The 16,447-nt window shown below is 45.6% G+C and overlaps 1 protein-coding gene across 7 annotated transcripts in view; it reads right to left on the bottom strand.

The window, feature by feature from the left end:
* Positions 1–1,178: 1,178 nt before the first annotated feature.
* The window catches only part of DOP1A (DOP1 leucine zipper like protein A), a 122,767-nt gene continuing 107,498 nt past the window's right edge, over positions 1,179–16,447 (bottom strand). For all 7 annotated transcript variants that reach the window (XM_053287099.1, XM_053287101.1, XM_053287098.1 and 4 more), the window contains 6 exons: positions 16,111–16,263; positions 13,805–13,941; positions 5,030–5,085; positions 3,562–3,726; positions 2,333–2,462; positions 1,179–1,771 (listed from right to left, as the gene is read on the bottom strand). In XM_053287099.1, the coding sequence (XP_053143074.1) occupies positions 1,466–1,771; positions 2,333–2,462; positions 3,562–3,726; positions 5,030–5,085; positions 13,805–13,941; positions 16,111–16,263 (947 nt within the window). In that variant the 3' untranslated portion in view covers positions 1,179–1,465. The remainder of the gene's footprint in view (positions 1,772–2,332; positions 2,463–3,561; positions 3,727–5,029; positions 5,086–13,804; positions 13,942–16,110; positions 16,264–16,447) is intronic.

The raw sequence follows: 16,447 nt of genomic DNA, 5'->3' as shown, positions 1-16,447 counted from the left end.
TGTTGCGCTCTTATTTGTGAAAGTGTACCAGATCACTCTGCTGCATTTGACTTGCCTGTTCAGAGAAAAGAATTGAATTGGACAAGCTATAGATTGGACCAATGCAAAAAAATGAGGGATTGCACGACTAATAAGTAACCAGATCAATGCACACCGTGCAAAGACAATAAATCAATGGTTACTAATGACAATGGTAACACTTCCAAACTGTACACCACATTCACAACTCTTATCCATGAGACAAGCTAACCATATGTATTAATATAGCAAAACTCAAAGAACTACAGTATTGTGAAAATATCCATTATTATTTGAATGTACACAGTGACATAACTTCAAAAGATCGTGATATATGGATCACATCAATCATATCGATTTGTTCCTTCAGCGAGATGTAGGAGGATAAAGTTAACTCCAAAAAATATTCTTGGAAGGAATTGAAGCTTTGGGGCTCTGATGAAGAATGTTCAAAATGGGCTGGACAATTTCCCAGGTTAGCCCATCAGTTTTTGTTTCAGACAGATACTCCTGCACAGATCTGCTGATTAGAATTTGCATTTAGAATTCCTGCAGTTTTTTCTACAAGCAACAAGATTTCTCTACACCACTTGATCATCTGGATTTTAAGAACTCACGTCTATTCTGTACCATTGGTACTAATTGTGCTTTTTGTGCTTATTTAGCTATGATTGATGTGATCCATATATCACGATCTTCTGAAGTTATGTCACTGTGTACATTCAAATAATAATGGATATTTTCACAATACTGTAGTTCTTTGAGTTTTGCTATATTAATACATATGGTTAGCTTGTCTCATGGATAAGAGTTGTGAATGTGGTGTACAGTTTGGAAGTGTTACCATTGTCATTAGTAACAATAGATTGGACCAATAGCTGATGTTTGAGTGAAGCTCATGTTGCTGCTTATTTCTGAAGCTCTCAGTGGAACAATGTTGTTTCCTCTCCAGGGGGCAAATCAATGCCCTTTGCCAGAAAAGCAGTGGAGGGTGCTGCTCCACCAGAAAGCAAGAGCAGCCATCTGAGCCAGCCTCCTTGGGACTATTATTCATATCCCTAAACCAAATATTGTTGGAGCTTAACACTGCTACTACTGTGCTGTTAGAAAAGTGTTTCCCCCCAAAATGTAGAAGAGAAGAAATTAGATAGAAAATAGACTTACTAGAAAAAAATGTGCAACTTGTATTGTAGATTTTCTTAAAGACAGAACTTAGGATGACAAACAAAAAGTACCATAAATATTAGGCACCATACTCAATATGGGCCCACAATATTTAAACTTGATTCAGGAGACATCCAGAACTTATTTACAGGTATTTAAATTAAATACATCCTGAAGTATACATTACAAAGTATGAAAAAGGGAAACTATACACTCTGGAAAGATGGAGTGGTCTCATTTGAAGTTACATTACATTTAAGATGAATGTTTTGTCCTTTATGCCTTATGTCTTTATGACTCCTTCCAGAAAGTCCTTCTCAACCATCTCTTCAATTTTTTGTCTTGCTTTGCTGGAGAATGTCTTTTGGTTCTCCATTTTGATGTCCTTGTTGGGGAAAGAGTTGGGGTAAAGCATAGGGCTCCCTGAATGTCCAACACTCCTGCTGGTGACTTTGCTGTTAAAAACTTGGCTCAGGACGTTGAAGAAAGGCAGAAGCTGCTCAATACTACGGACAGCACAGATGGTCAGGAGCAAGTGACCAGGTTCCCAGTTCAAGGTTTTCCCTGAGCTGTCGTCTTCTGGATTTTTCTGTAAATATAAGAAAAAACAAAGTTACAAGAGAAGGCCCTGCCATCTCTGTTTCAGAAGTGTGATTACATGGCTTAACTTACTTTCTCCAGTTACTAAAGTGCAATGTTCTTTTTAACTGACTCATCAAAGGAAGCACAACAGTGTCTTTGGTTTCAATCCTTCACATAATTTCCCACAACTTCAACCTCATTTTGTTTAATAGGGCCAAAGCCTGAAGTAAGTTCAGGTCTCCTCATCCCAATACTGACTCTGCAAGAGAGATTTTACATGAACTGTGATGCTTGCCTTTGAGTCCGACACACCAGTGGTGAAGAAAAGTAGTTTCTCAGTACAGGTTATAGAAATAAGCAGAGCTACTCTACTGCCAGAATGAGAGAACTCTGTTACCCTAGGGCCACCCATCACAATTGATATATTTGTCACACAGGATCGGTAGACACCTCATCTTCATATCCTGTTGCAGCAGGGAAACAAGTCTGTAAACATGCTGTGCATGCATTTTCTAGGGCTTTTCTGCAGAAATTTAAATACTGGGAATTACACATAGCTTAGAAATACCTTTGCTCTTTTTCGCAGTAATTTTGCTAATCGCACCACATATGGTTTGAATTCCCTTTGATGTGTGCCTTGCCTTCGCACCTCCAACCCTGAATCATCTGATGCTTCTGGAATAAAGGCCCACCGATACCTGTTAAAGAAAAGCAGGGCAAATTAACCACTGAAATCTCTTCTGCGTGTTCCACAAGCTCATGGGCAAAAACACCAGCTGACATACTGCACAGCAACTTGCAGATCCCTTTGATTTTGAGCCATTCATTAGCTCATCAGCATTTTTAGCGATGGCGGGGCCTGCTCTATGCTGCCACCACCATACTACATCATCAGAGCTGTAATCTACTCCCATCATTCTCAGTGGGAGTAGCTGTGATGACATAATGTAGCTGTGGCCTGGAGCAGCTGCCCACCATTTACTAGCAATGGGCTGATGAGTGGCTCAGAAGAAAGCAACCGTGGCTCCCTCTTGGCTCCACTGCTTGCTGTGCAGTATGTTGGCCACCATTCCCACTGGCCTGAGGATGGTGTACCTTTTAAGTGATGAGATACACACAGACAGATTATTCATAACTCTTCTCTAGGAGGGAACAACATAGGAACATACTAAGCTGCCTTATCCTGAGTCAGACCATTGGTCGGTCTAGCTCAATATTGTCTATAATGACTGGCAGTGGCTCTCCAAGGTTTCGGAGAGGATCTTCTGCATACAAAGGATGTGCTCTTTGACTGAGTTATATAGCCACTCCCCAGTAGGGATGTGCACAAACTGCAGTTCAAGCACATTTTGGGAAATTCGAAGGGGAACTTTAAGAAAAAAGAGAGCACTCTTTGCCTCCTCTTTCTTTTTTCTGCTCTCTGCCACTCCATTCAGCTTACTGCTGGGGCAGCAAGCTTCTTAATAAATGCCCGTGCAGCACATGGTGTCCATGCATGTGCGGGTGCCATTTGTGTAGTCAGCAACACCATGCTGAACATGCAAGGGGCACCTGTGTATCTGCCGATGCCCGCTAAGATAAGGACAGGACCTGCTCTCCTTTTTTTTAAAGTTCCCCTTCAAATCTCCTAAAATGTGCTCAAGCTGCAGTTCATGCACATCCCTACTCCCCAGGAACAAGCAAGCTCTGTCACAGTGCCTAAACAAATTCCCCTGAGGAGCAGCATCACTCTAAACACAGTGGCTTTCTTACACAGAGGTATGCCTACAGCACATTTTAGCTAGACTTATTACTTACATTTGAAACTGAGGAAGATTTTCAGAGGGCAATGCCAGGGCTAAATCCAGAAATTTGCAAGCAGACAAATAAAGGTTTAACCATCTCTGACTGTTGTAGGATGTAGAGAATCCATTGCCTCCTGTGTATGTCGTTTCCAAACCAGCAACAGATGGGCCTGAAGTTCTATAATTAAAATGCAATTTCCAGGTTATTCTCCATCAAGGAAATACATCAATGCAGACTTAGAGAATGCAGTGGCAGACATGCTGCACAATGGAACGACAGTGTGCTGGGCCTGCTGTGCATGTAAGAGGCAGGCACAGGGGCACCTAGGTAATTTTGGGGCCTGGACCTAAAGGCTGCAAGTTAAGCATCATCTACACACACACACACACACACACACACACACACACACACACACACACACACACACACACAGAGTATTTTTAACACATCGGTTCTTGAGGGCACAAAGAGCAACTGAACTCAAGAATGTAAGAATATGAAACATGTTTATGCAAACATGCATTAGCAGAAACATTTCAACATGCAACTTAACATATTCCCATCCCGCACATTTCTTTCTCCACTCCCCCGTCTCTAAAGCAGAGGTCACGCTCAGCTGCCCAGCACAGGTCACAGTCATGCTCGGCCACCTGCCACAGCGGCATGGCGTGGTGACCACACCACCCGAGACAGACTCAAGAGGACTTGGGGGGCCCGGGGGGTGGTGGAGGCCCCAGACTTCAGGGGCCAAAGTCCAGAGGTAAGAGCACCTCTGCCCGGGGGTGCTGTAGAGGCAGGTGGCTCCATGATGACTTGCAACAGCAAGTGGCCACTTCTGCAGTGCGACTTCCATTGGAAACAAGGAAAGTTGCACGATCCAAGCGCCCACGTGCTGCTTCAAGTCCTTGCGGAACTGCCCAAACTCTGACAGGTGCAGAGCTCAGTGGACTCTGACAAAAAGAATGCCACTGTTGAGCCTTCGATATTCAGTGCAGCACTGAATCAACAGTGAACGATCTGTATACCATCTGCATGACTGTGCCCATGGGAGAAGGAAAAGAAGCAGGTGGCTTCATTTCTTGGCTTTTGTAGTGTTATGCAAAAGCAGCAATCACTGACTACATTTCAGTTCATTTACTTATTTGGTATATATTACTTTTAAAAGACGGGTTTGTTTGAGATGTTTGAGGCAACTTGTTTAACTTGATTTTTGTGAGAAGATGCATTTGAATTGAGAAATAATTAAGCATTTGCTGTAGGTTAACGTGGATGAATACATTTTGTACTGTTGCTTATTATTAGCACATGTTATGTTCCTATCTTCAGAGACAGATTGAAAAAAGATTCTTCTAAATGAGGTGTCGAATAGAGATCTTCTAAATGAGAAGTAGAATATATTCTACTCCTGTAGAATAGATCAGAACAATGGCATTTCAGCTACTAAGCAACCGAATGAAAGAGCAAAGAGAAGTGGTCTTACCTTGAGATATCTTCATCAGCGGTGAGCTCTTGTTCCATCAATAAAAATACCTGGACCTGAAGATCAAGACACCACAGGATAGAATGACTTTTTATAAGTGGACATAAAGGATCCAACTTTCAGTAAATTTTTAGTTCCTGAAGGCAAAGGGACAACAGCTAAGGCCAGTTTGCAAGAATCAACCAAGGAGCGGAAGAAAAGCACTGGGAAGGCAATTATCCCACATCAAGCACAGCTAACCTTCAAAAATTCAAACAAGGTGACCACACCTAGGCAGACAGATTTGCTGAAGGCCATCAGTGACTCTTGGGAGACAAGAGCCATAAAGCACTTTAAATTTTGCGAATGCTGCAAACTATCATTTCATTTCTTACTATGCTATTTATAATCCAGTGCTTATTGCTCAGCAAAAGAATCTGCAAACTACCTTAAACAGTCTTCCTGTTTTGTAAACATAAGTTGATTGTTTTAAAAAGAGTCCACAATATAAAGCCAGTCTAGTGATTTTACTTGACACAAATGTTATATGGGGCCAAGCCACCACCAAACAGTGATCTGGATCAGGGGTGTAGCAAGGTTGGAGTGGGCCCCAGAGACAAGATTTTAAAATGCCTCCCCCCACTGAAGCCCAGCCCATGAAGTAAAGAAATCTTAAATGAGGCTGAATAGTGGTAACAAAAAGCATAATAAAATTTATATATATAAAACCGATGTGCCACAATAGATCATCCTAAATTATTTTTAAAAGGTTTTGTAAATTGTGGACAATGCAAGTCATTTAATGGTACTAGAGAAAGACATGCTGTTCTTGTAGCTCCAGGTCTTAACACTCACATCCATTTCGGAGGATGAATACAACTGAAGGAAGGGGGGAGTCAGTCATGTGACTTGGCTCTGGGGGCCCCCCAAGGCAGTGGGCCCCCAGACAACTGTCTCCCCTTGCCCTATTACACTTACGCCCCTGATCTGGATGGACAGCCTCTTTCTTCAGGCTTCATGTCACCAATTAAGATCAGCAGCAGATGACATCTAGCTTTAGGAATCTATTGCCAATGGAATGCACAAGCTGAGTTGTACAAGGAGACAGGATGAAGGAGAAGGATGGTTCATATATGAAGTTAAGGTGCTCTCAATCACTATTTTCCCCCCCAGAACAAAAAGAAAACCCTCTGCTTAATTTAATTGAAAGTCAAAGGTGATAGTTGGAATTAGAAGTGGGCAGAAGGCTATATTTATTGATTTAAATCTTATGTTTGATTCTAATTGCACCTTTTCTCTTTCTTTTTAAACTGCTCACATTGGCTAAGATGATGCACACTTCTGATGTCTCCATTAGAACTTGCATCGCTGCTGCTGCAGACCCAGGAACAGTGCCGCCGCAGAGAATTGGCAGCAGCGCTTCCACCGCCACCATATTTATTCCTCTACACTGGTGGCGCTACCGCCAGTTCTCTGCAGACCCACTGCTTCTTGTGGTCTGCAGCAGCAGCGCCACAAGTTCGAATGGAGACATTAGAACTGCGCAGCACTGCAGCAATTTTCTTTTGGGTGACCGAAAAGAAAGGAGAGGCTTCCAGAAAAACAGGTTGCTTACCTGTAACTGATGATCTGGTAGAGATCCGTCGATATCCATAAGAATGGGTTCTGCACCTGTGCAGGAGCCGCACGGTATCTATGCCTGAGCTTGTCGAAGTGCCTAAGCCACGCCCCCACGCTGCTGCGTGCTATATAAGGCGCGGCTGAGGCGCGTAGTCCCTCAGTTCTTGGACGACTGCCATGGAGGACGATCATCATCTTGCAGGTAAGTTCATCCATGACAAAAGTGAGAAGATCTGAAGAGGAGAAGGCCGCACACCTGTACGCACACAGACCCAGCACTACTGCAGAGGGTAGGTTGGGAGGGTCTTATGGATATCGACGGATCTCTACCAGATCAGCAGTTACAGGTAAGCAACCTGTTTATCTGGTTCGAGATCCGTCGATGCCCATAAGAATGGGTGTTTAGCAAGCTCCATTAGGAGGAGGGAGCAGTAGTAGCTAAAACAACACCTGTTTCAACACACTTCTCCCAAAGGTAGCCTCCGCAGCAGAGCGTACGTCTATGGAGTAGTGCTTTACAAAGGGAGATTCTGAAGACCAGGTAGCGGCCTTGCAGATGTCCTTGAATGAGATCCCAGAAAGGTGTGCAGCAGAGGAAGCCTGAGCCCTGATGGAGTGGGCTTTAATGGCCTCAGGAGGTGTTTTGCCTTGCAGATGATAAGCTTGCAGAATCAGTTCCACCAACCATCTGGACAATCTTTGTCTTGAGACAGGAGAACCTTTGTTCGGTCCCGTATAGGATATGAATAGGCGAGTAGACAGCCTGAAGGGTTTCGTGCGGTCCAGGTAGTATAGGAGGGCACGGCATACATCCATAGCATGCAATGTCCATTCAAGAGCAGAAGTAGGGTTCCCGAAGAAGGTAGGTAAGATGATATCTTGGTTTAAGTGGAAGTTAGATACAACTTTTGGCAAAAACGCAGGGTCGAGACGCATGCGGATCTTGTCTGGATGAAATATTGTATAGGGGGAGTTTACCCTGAGAGCTGTCAGTTCACTTACACGTCTTGCTGACGTGACTGCAATCAGGAAGGCTGTTTTCCAAGAAAGTAAATTCAGGGAAGAGGTAGCCATGGGTTTGAAAGGAACCTGAGTCACCGATGACAGAACTAATGATAGCCTCCATGGTTCCACCGGGGTCTTGATTGCAGGGTAGACTCGTGACAGGCCTTCCATGAAGGTTTTGCTCAGTGGGTGTGAGAACAATGTACTCCCATCACTTCCCGGGTGGTATGAGGACAAGGCAGCTAGATGGACCTTCAGGGACACATTAGCAAGGCCTTTCGCCTTCAAAGATGTAAGGTAACGTAGAACTTCACGGACGGAAGCTCGCTTAGGAAGGAATCCCTTGGTGCGTGCATGAGATCTAAAACGGTCCCACTTGCGCTTGTAGTTTTGGCGCGTAGATTCCTTGCGCTGATTAAGCAGAATATGAGCTAGTAGACTATCCTCCATACAGTTAGATGAAGGGTTTGTACGTCTGGATGTAGAATGAGACCTCCGTCCTGAGTGAGGAGATCCTGATAGCGAGGCAGGTGCTTGTAGCAGTTCTTTGCCAGTCTGCATACTTGTGGAAACCAAGACTGTCTTGGCCACCAAGGGGTCACTAGGATGCAGCTTGTCGGGTTGGAAAGAAGGCGAGCTACTACTCTGGGTATTAATGGCAATGGGGGAAACATGTAAGGTGTTTCCAGGGACCAATCCAACTGAAAGGCATCCCTGAGCGAAAGGTTGTCGTGGCCCGCTCTTGAGCAGAAGCAGTCGCATTTCGCATTCTCTGAACAAGCAAAGAGGTCCACTGTAGGCCTCATCCACTGATTGAAGAAAGGAGTTATCACATCTGTCCGGATTTCCCATTCGTGTTGACGGTCTTGCAAGAAGACCCTGCTGAGGTCGTCCACCAGGGTGTTGTCCAGTCCCTTGATGTGTACAGCTACGGGGTGAATATGGTGCAGAATACACCAATGCCACATCTGCACACTGAGAGCGCACAGGCTGCGTGAGACCGCCCCCCCCCCGGCAATTTATATAATATTGAGCTGTTGTGTTGTCGAGGTGGATTTGGACAACCTTCCCCTGAAGGACAGGTAGGAAGGACTGTAAAGCCTGGAAAACTGCCAGAAGCTCCAGGAAGTTGATGTGCAATTTGGCTTGTTGAGGGGACCACTTTCCTTGAATCTTGTGGTTGCTGCAATGGGCCCCCCAGCCCTGGAGTGAGGCATCCGTTGCCATCCAAACTGAAGGTGAGGGGGATTGGAAGGGCACTCCCTCAAGTAAGTTCTTGCGGTTGGTCCACCAGGTGAGTGACCGAAGTACTCCCGACGGAAGTAGAAGGCGCTTTGATTGACTGTCCCTGATGGGATGAAATACTGAGAGAAACCAGAGTTGAAGCTTTCTCATTTTGAGTCTCGCATAATAAATTACCGTATTGCAGGATGCCATTAGACCCAATAAATGTTGAATTACGCGGGCTGGTTGTAGAGGATGCTTCTGGATCTGGGAGATGAGATTCTGAGTGCAGGTGAATCTGTCCTCCGGAAGGAATGCTCTTTGTTGCACCGTGTGTAGGAATGCTCCTATATAGGAGATCACGGGTGCTGGTTGCAGATGCGATTTCTTCCAGTTTATTTGAATACCCAAGTCGTGAAGCAGGTTCACCACATATTGGATGTGCGAAACTAACTCGTCTTTGTGTCTTGCAGTCAGGAGCCAGTCGTCCAGGTACGGATAGATTGATACGCCCCTGGTCCATAGATGTGCAATCACTACTGCCATACATTTTGTAAAAACCCTTGGGGCGGTGGACAACCCGAAGGGCAATACATTGTATTGGAACACTTTGTCGCCGACAGTGAATCGTAGATATTTGCGATGACATGGGCGTATGTTGATATGAAAATAGGCGTCCCTGAGATCCAATGTTGCAAGCCACTTTCCCCCCTGAAGTAGCGGGAGGATCTGTTGCAACATCATCATACAGAATTTTGACGTGGATGAACTTGTTCAGGCAACAGAGGTCCATGATGGGACGGATACCCCCATCTCTTTTGGGGATCTGAAAGTAGTGTGAATAGAACCCCGTTTGCGTGTCTGCCCATGACACTGGGGCAATAGCCCCTTTCTCCAGCAATTCCCTCACTTCCTGAAGCAGCAGCTCCGAAGTGGGAGTGACGCTTATCCCCGTAAAGCGTGGTAGAGACCTGAATTCGATCGCAAAGTCAGAGGTTATGATCTTCAGGACCCACCTGTCCGATGTTATGTTGTGCCATGTGGGGGCATGGCTTGCCAGTCTGATCAATGGCTGGGACCGAAGGTTGTAGAAATCCGTCAGGGCTGATGGAGGAGCCCCCACAGGCAGGAAGGGGGGGATGTGTGGAGATAGGAGGGGGACAGGTGTCAATGGGTGATCCACAACCTCAAAGATGCTTTTGAGTATCCTGTGGCTTCGCTCGCTGGGATTGAGGAGCCTTTTTCTTTTGGTAGAACGGGCGACGCTGGTAGGAGGAGTATGGCTTCCTGAAATCACGTCTGTCTTGAGATTTGTAGGAGGACCGGAACTTTCCATAGTTGTTTCGGGAGAAAGAGGACGATGTAGAGGTCGAGGGATGCGAAGTAAAAGTCTTAGCAGTAAACTTTGATTTTTTTAGCTGCTCCATAGTAGAATCAGTTGTTTCACTAAAGAGACCGGTGCCATCAAAGGGCAGTCCCTCTATTTTGTCCCTCATGTCCATCTGGAGGCCTGTAGATCTTAGCCAGGTATGTCTCCTCAAGGTTATTGCTGCAGTCATTGCCCATGATTCACTCTCAGCCAAATGTTTGGCAATACTGAGCTGTCTGCGTGTCAGATCTCCTGAATTCTCTAGGGCATGGCGGAACTTTATCTTAAAATCCTCAAAGGAGAGGCAGTCCAAATCATTTTCTAGTTGTTCCCAGAGACCATGGGTATACTTGGCCGTGCAGGCTGCATAGTTTGCCACCTTAATTGAAAGGCAGGAAGTTGAGTAGACTTTCCTTCCTAGCAAGTCCAGCTTCCTGCCCTCCTTGTCTGGAGGAACCGTGTATCTCTTCCAGACTTGGATGCCGCAGCACAATCGATTACCAGAGAATTAGGTGCTGGGTGTTTAAGAAGATAGCCATTGTCCTTGTCTTGAATTCTGTAGAGGTTTTCCAGTTTCTTTGATGTTGGGGTAGAGGTGTGTAATACCTCCCAAGCGCATTTTGCAGCTCTCGTAATCACCGGCAACATTGGTAGGGCTACTGGGGCAGTCAATTGAGATTTTAACATACAATTATATACCGGGTCATCAATGGTGGCCAACTGTGAGCGGATATCCAAGCCAAGAGCATCAGCCATGGCCCGAATCTGTTTGTGGTACGCCTTCATTTCATCATTTGGTGAAACATAGGTTACCGGTGCCACGTCTGTTGGTGGTTCCACGATCGAGCTAGCGTCCTCTGGATTGGACTCAAACTCAGAGGAGCCGTAATGTTCCGAAGGGGACGCGGGCGGCGGTTGGGCATCTTCAGTGTGAGAACTGGTTTGAGTGGCAGAAGTAGTCAGGAGTGTCAGGTGTTTTGTTTGTGTGGATGCAGAGGCAGACTGGACCATTGAAGTCTGTGTGGCACGTTGGATCACTGTGGAGTGGTATGTCTGAGTGGCCACCGTTCTGAAAGTGGTAAAGGGATGAGCAGGTGTAACTGGTCTCCAGGGTAGGTCACTGTCATCTCTATAAGGACCAGCTGGAGAAGAGACTCCCAAAGAAGGGTGGCGGTACCCACAAGAATGCCAAGGTGTTTGAGGAGGTAAGCAGCTGGGGGATGATGGAGCAGGAAGTCGTGACGAAGGAGCTGTTACTTCCTGAGCATCTATGCCAACTGATGGGAAGCTGGTGAATGTCGAGCGGCCACTCGATGTCGAGTCCAAGAGTGATAGAAGAGATCGAGTTGCGGCTGGCAGAGATTCTTCCGCATCGGCATCGACGACCTGGAATGGTGCTCGATATCGAGCAGTGACTTGTGTCGAAGTCGAGAGGAGCGGAGTGTGCAATGCCAATGGCATGAGAACCGAAGCCTGTGGTGTCGAAGGCGAGGCTGACGAGGCTAAGGGAGTTGGAGCTGGAGAGAGAGCCCTTGCTGTCGGCATCGAAGCCTGAGAAGAACGAGGAAGATTTGAAACTTGCTCGGTGTCGAACGAAACCGATGTAGGTTGAAAGACAGTCTCTGGGGGTGGCTCGGTATCGATCACCAACGTTGTCGACGTGTCGGTAACGGGAGGTTGAAGCGATGGAGCATCGACGTAGATAATTACCGGTGTCGAGGGAGCAGGCAATACATGCGAGTCCAACGTCTGTGTTGTGGAGTTGGTTGACGCGCACACCGATATGAATGGTTGAGCCGTAGAAGGAGACGGTGTATGGCCTCGCGGGCTCTCCCGGGTCTTTCGACGTTTAGTGTCGGTTGGGGTGGAGTGGTCTCCATGCCGATGCTTGGAAGCCTTGTCGTGCTCCTTAGAATGATGGGAGGGCTTCGAGGTAGAAGAGGAGTTCTTCGTTGAAGACTTTTCAGATGTGGAACGTCTCTCCGATGTCGAGGAGCTTTTCGACGTCGACACAGTTTTGGCGGGAACCGTGTCAGAGGGCTTCCCTGTGTTCGATGTCGAAAAAAGTCTTGGCGCCTTTGGCGCTGGTGTTGCTTGCGCCTTAGACGTTGAAGGCCGAGGTGTGCCAGGCGTAGAAGGGCTCAAAACATCATCATAAATCGCCGCACGGAGGCGAAGAGCCCGATTTTTCCGTGTCTGTTTTGAAAAGGACAGATAGATTTTACAGGAGGAGACGTTATGTTCCTCACCAAGGCACAAGAGGCAGAGGTCGTGGAGGTCTTTGGAAGGCAACTTAGCCCTGCAACCCTCACACCATTTGAATGATTTCTTTTCGTCAGCCATAGTCAAGGTCAAAGCGGTACCGCGTCTGTTCACCAGAAGTCACTGAATCCAGTCCAAGTCAGAGCCAGAGAATCACCGTATGCTGTTCCGTAATCAGAATCAACAAAGTCCGAAATTCCAGTCCGTGGTCAGAGGATAGTAAGGATGAGCGAAAGAGGTACTACGTACGACGAAGAGGCACAGACCGCAGGTCTAGAACACAAGGCGGTCGGAAAAGAACTGAGGGACTACGCACCTCAGCCGCGCCTTATATAGCATGCACCAGCGTGGGGCGCTTTGACTCAGGCATAGATACCGTGCGGCTCCTGCGCAGAACCCATTCTTATGGGCATCGACGGATCTCGAACCAGATCACTACTGGAAAATGTGCATCTAAGAACCGATTAATAGAGGGATTGAGAATTCAAAACCTCCCTCCTACCCTGCTCTGCAAACAGTGGAATCTCCAACTTTTTAGAATTTGCTTGGGAACCATGAGAACCAGCTCATTTCCCCCCATCAAAGGGCACAAGTTGAGACTGACAGAATCTGCCAAAGCCTATACTCAGCAATTCACAGCTGTTTAAAACACCTAGTAGACCTTGTAATAATAACAAATACACTGGCAAATGAATAGCAAGGAAGAAGGCAAAGGGGAGGGCAGGAAGACAGTGGAAGGGATGGGTGGGACCCTAGCAAAGAGGCCGCTGAACAAATTTACATTGACAAAGGATAAACTGATATAGTGTGTTACTTCTATAGTTGATGGATGGGTTCAAACCACTGTTGACTGTTGGGCAGAATTAGTAGCTTTAGAGATTACAGTCAGCTGTGCCAAAGGTTAGTTGTTTAACACTTAAGCACTTGGAAGTGGAAATGCAACATTAAGTCAGAGCAAGCAGTGAAAATTTACATTGGGAAGGCTCCCAGTGCAAGTAGACCTGATAAAAGTAGGCAAATACAAGTAGATGCGAGTAGCAGAAGTGTGTAAGACAAAAAGTGAAGCAAGTACGAAGAGTACTTGCACATCAAATAGAAAGACAAAAATGACAAATGTTCTCTGTGGCTTAAATGTGTATCACACATTACACAGAACTGTGGATTGGGAAACTCTGCAGTGAAGTTCTCATTCAGCTTATCCACTGGATTCAAGAGATCTGATGGAAGAGCTTATGCAGACATCTGGGAATTCTTTACTCTTTCCGGAAACGTTGCCCTACAGATGCTTCCAGTCAGGAATGCCAACTGCCACTCACCAACTCAGTGATCATGGTTGGCCAAAGTGAGGTAAGATGCTGTGGAGACATTCTGAGAAGCAGGACCCTGAAGAACAGGAACACCTGGGAGTGCAGGGTGGGCACCTGAGGCAGGCGCAGACTTTCTACCAGCCTTTCTGAAACGGAAAATCAACAAGGATCTGTCAGTTCAAAAATGCTTCATTCATTCTTTCCATCACTATATTATTGTTAGATGTTACACTTTGGCAATGATACAAGCAAGCAAGTCATCTAGAGAACTGGGCTTTGTTTTAAACAACATGCGGATGACACTCAGCTCTAGCTCTCCTTATCACCTGATCTTAGGGAGGCAGTGGATAACCTGAATCAGGGGCTGGAGGCCGTGATGGGCTGGATGTGGGCTAGTAAACTAAGATTGAATTCAGAGAAGGAGATGGTGGTGAAGGAATTCAGAGGAGGAGGTCATGTAGGAGAGCCAATCGGGATGAAGGGATCTGACTGGTTCTGGATGGGGTTGCACTCCCCTTGAAAGAGCAAGTGCGCAGCTTGGGAGTACTGCTGGTCCTGGCTCTGCTTTTGGAAGTGGTGGCCAGGGGTGCCTTTGCATGGCTTCGGCTAGTGAACCAACTGCGTCACTTTCTCGAGAAGGCAGATCTGGCCACAGTTACCAACGCCTTAGTCACATCTACTGTAATGCATTCTATATGGGGCTGCCCTTGAAGAATATTCAGAAACTGCAGCTAGTGCAAAATGCAGCAGCTAGGATTTTACCTGGGGCTTCCCGCTGGGATCATATCACACCCATTTTGAAAGAGCTACATTGGCTGCCAATTTGTTTCAGGGTCCAATTCAAGGTCCTGGTTTTGACCTTCAAAGCCCTTACTGGTTCTGGATATCTGAGGGACTGCCTGCTCCCAACGGTTTCTACCCACTTGACAAGGTCATCGGAGGGGGCTCTGCTCCATGTGCCAACAATGAGAGAGGCTTGGTTGTTGCAGATGGGACAGGGCCTTCTCAGTTATTGCCCCCAGATTTTGGAATGCTCTCCCAGTAGGCATCCACACCTCAATCTCCATCACAGTTTTTAGAAAGCAAGTGATATCTTGGCTTTATACCCAGGCTCTTATATGAGTGTTGTTTTTGTTGCTGCTGCTCTGTATTTTAAGGTCTCATGTATATTTTTAAAACTTTTAATTATATTGGTATTGGTAGATTGTATTCCAGTTTCATATTATTGTGTAACTGTTTTATAGTTTTATATTGTTTATATGTTTTGTAAACCACCTTGAGATTGTTTTAATGAAAGGCAGTATAAAAACCTAACAATAAATAAAATAAACAAAAAAAATTAACATCACAAATGACTTTCTAAGTAACAGGCTACCATTAAGAGTTCAATTTCATTTTATGCCAAGGTGATGCAAAAATAGGTACTTAAAAACACAATGGTATTGGGGTAATTTGTTTTCATTCTTTTATCAAGTGGTTTGACTTCTAACAGTATAAAACAACAAGACAAGTAATGCAGTATTGATCACTGGATCAGTAAAGAGCCAGCATCTCAAACACAAACATATTTCAAACCAGCTCTGCCCTGTTCCTTGCAAACCACAAATAGGTCAGTCAGAGGAAAAACACTTCAAAGTCTAGTTTAAAGAGGTAGATGAAAAGATGGAGTTGCCTCACAGAAGAACAAACAAAAATCAGTCCAGAAACTTAAGATTATATTAGGAATGGCCTCCAAAAATGAATAGCCATTTTCTAGCCAAGTGAGCCCTTAGATCCAATAAAACCTGAACATCTAGTTTAGACCCTCAGGTGTTGTTGTGGGTCTGAAAGCAAATCAACTGCCCAAAGGTCACTTTTGCTATTGGCTCCATGACTCTGGGGCCAAAGTCTGCAGTTCTAGGGAGTTACAAATCACACAGCTGGCTGCTTTAGGACAATGGGGAAAGTGTGGATTTTACATTCTGAACCCCCTAAGCAACATTTAATATAATAAATGGCAGAAGTTAGACATCTACACCAGGGATTTTTGCTTGACATCTTCCTGGTGCAGGCCAGTTCAGCCATCTCACAGCTTTTTGACAGAAATGCAATAGACTCCTATTGCTGCTTATATAGTGGGTATCAGAAATGCCAGTGTTTGCTTAAAATAAAAGCTAGAGGAGCATATACAATTAAAACTAATGCACACAGAAGTTTAACTACTAGTTTAAATGAAAACCGGGAGGAAGCCATGAGCTCCAAAGGGCCAATAGTGTTTTACAGGATGCACATAATTCCCACTGCCTCCCAAAGGGATAATATGATTTCTTATGTACCTTGTATATCTGGAAGGTATTTCTGGTATTGGTCCACTTCACTGCTGAAAATGGCAAACGCCAGCCTCTTCAGCAACATGGCACGCTGCTCCAGCTCTACATCCCGATTAGCAAACAGATTGAGCGAACTGCTCTGAGCTACAGCCACACGTGCTATCAAAGGAATCACACAACAGGGCAGATACTTTTACTAACGATTCTCTTCTCCCCTTTGCACATGCATCTCGGAGACAGTGGGATCATCTAGAGCTGCTAGGGCAAGCCCTGTTTGTCTCCTCCCAGGTTCAGGGATCACCCCACTTCTCCTGCAGCCACCCATCCAACATCCCATGCCGTT

The sequence above is a fragment of the Hemicordylus capensis genome, chromosome 1 (assembly GCF_027244095.1).
Source record: "Hemicordylus capensis ecotype Gifberg chromosome 1, rHemCap1.1.pri, whole genome shotgun sequence".
NCBI lineage: Eukaryota > Metazoa > Chordata > Lepidosauria > Squamata > Cordylidae > Hemicordylus > Hemicordylus capensis.
The sequence above is the reverse complement of the archived record's forward strand: the minus strand, read 5'-3'. Positions and strand labels throughout refer to the sequence as shown.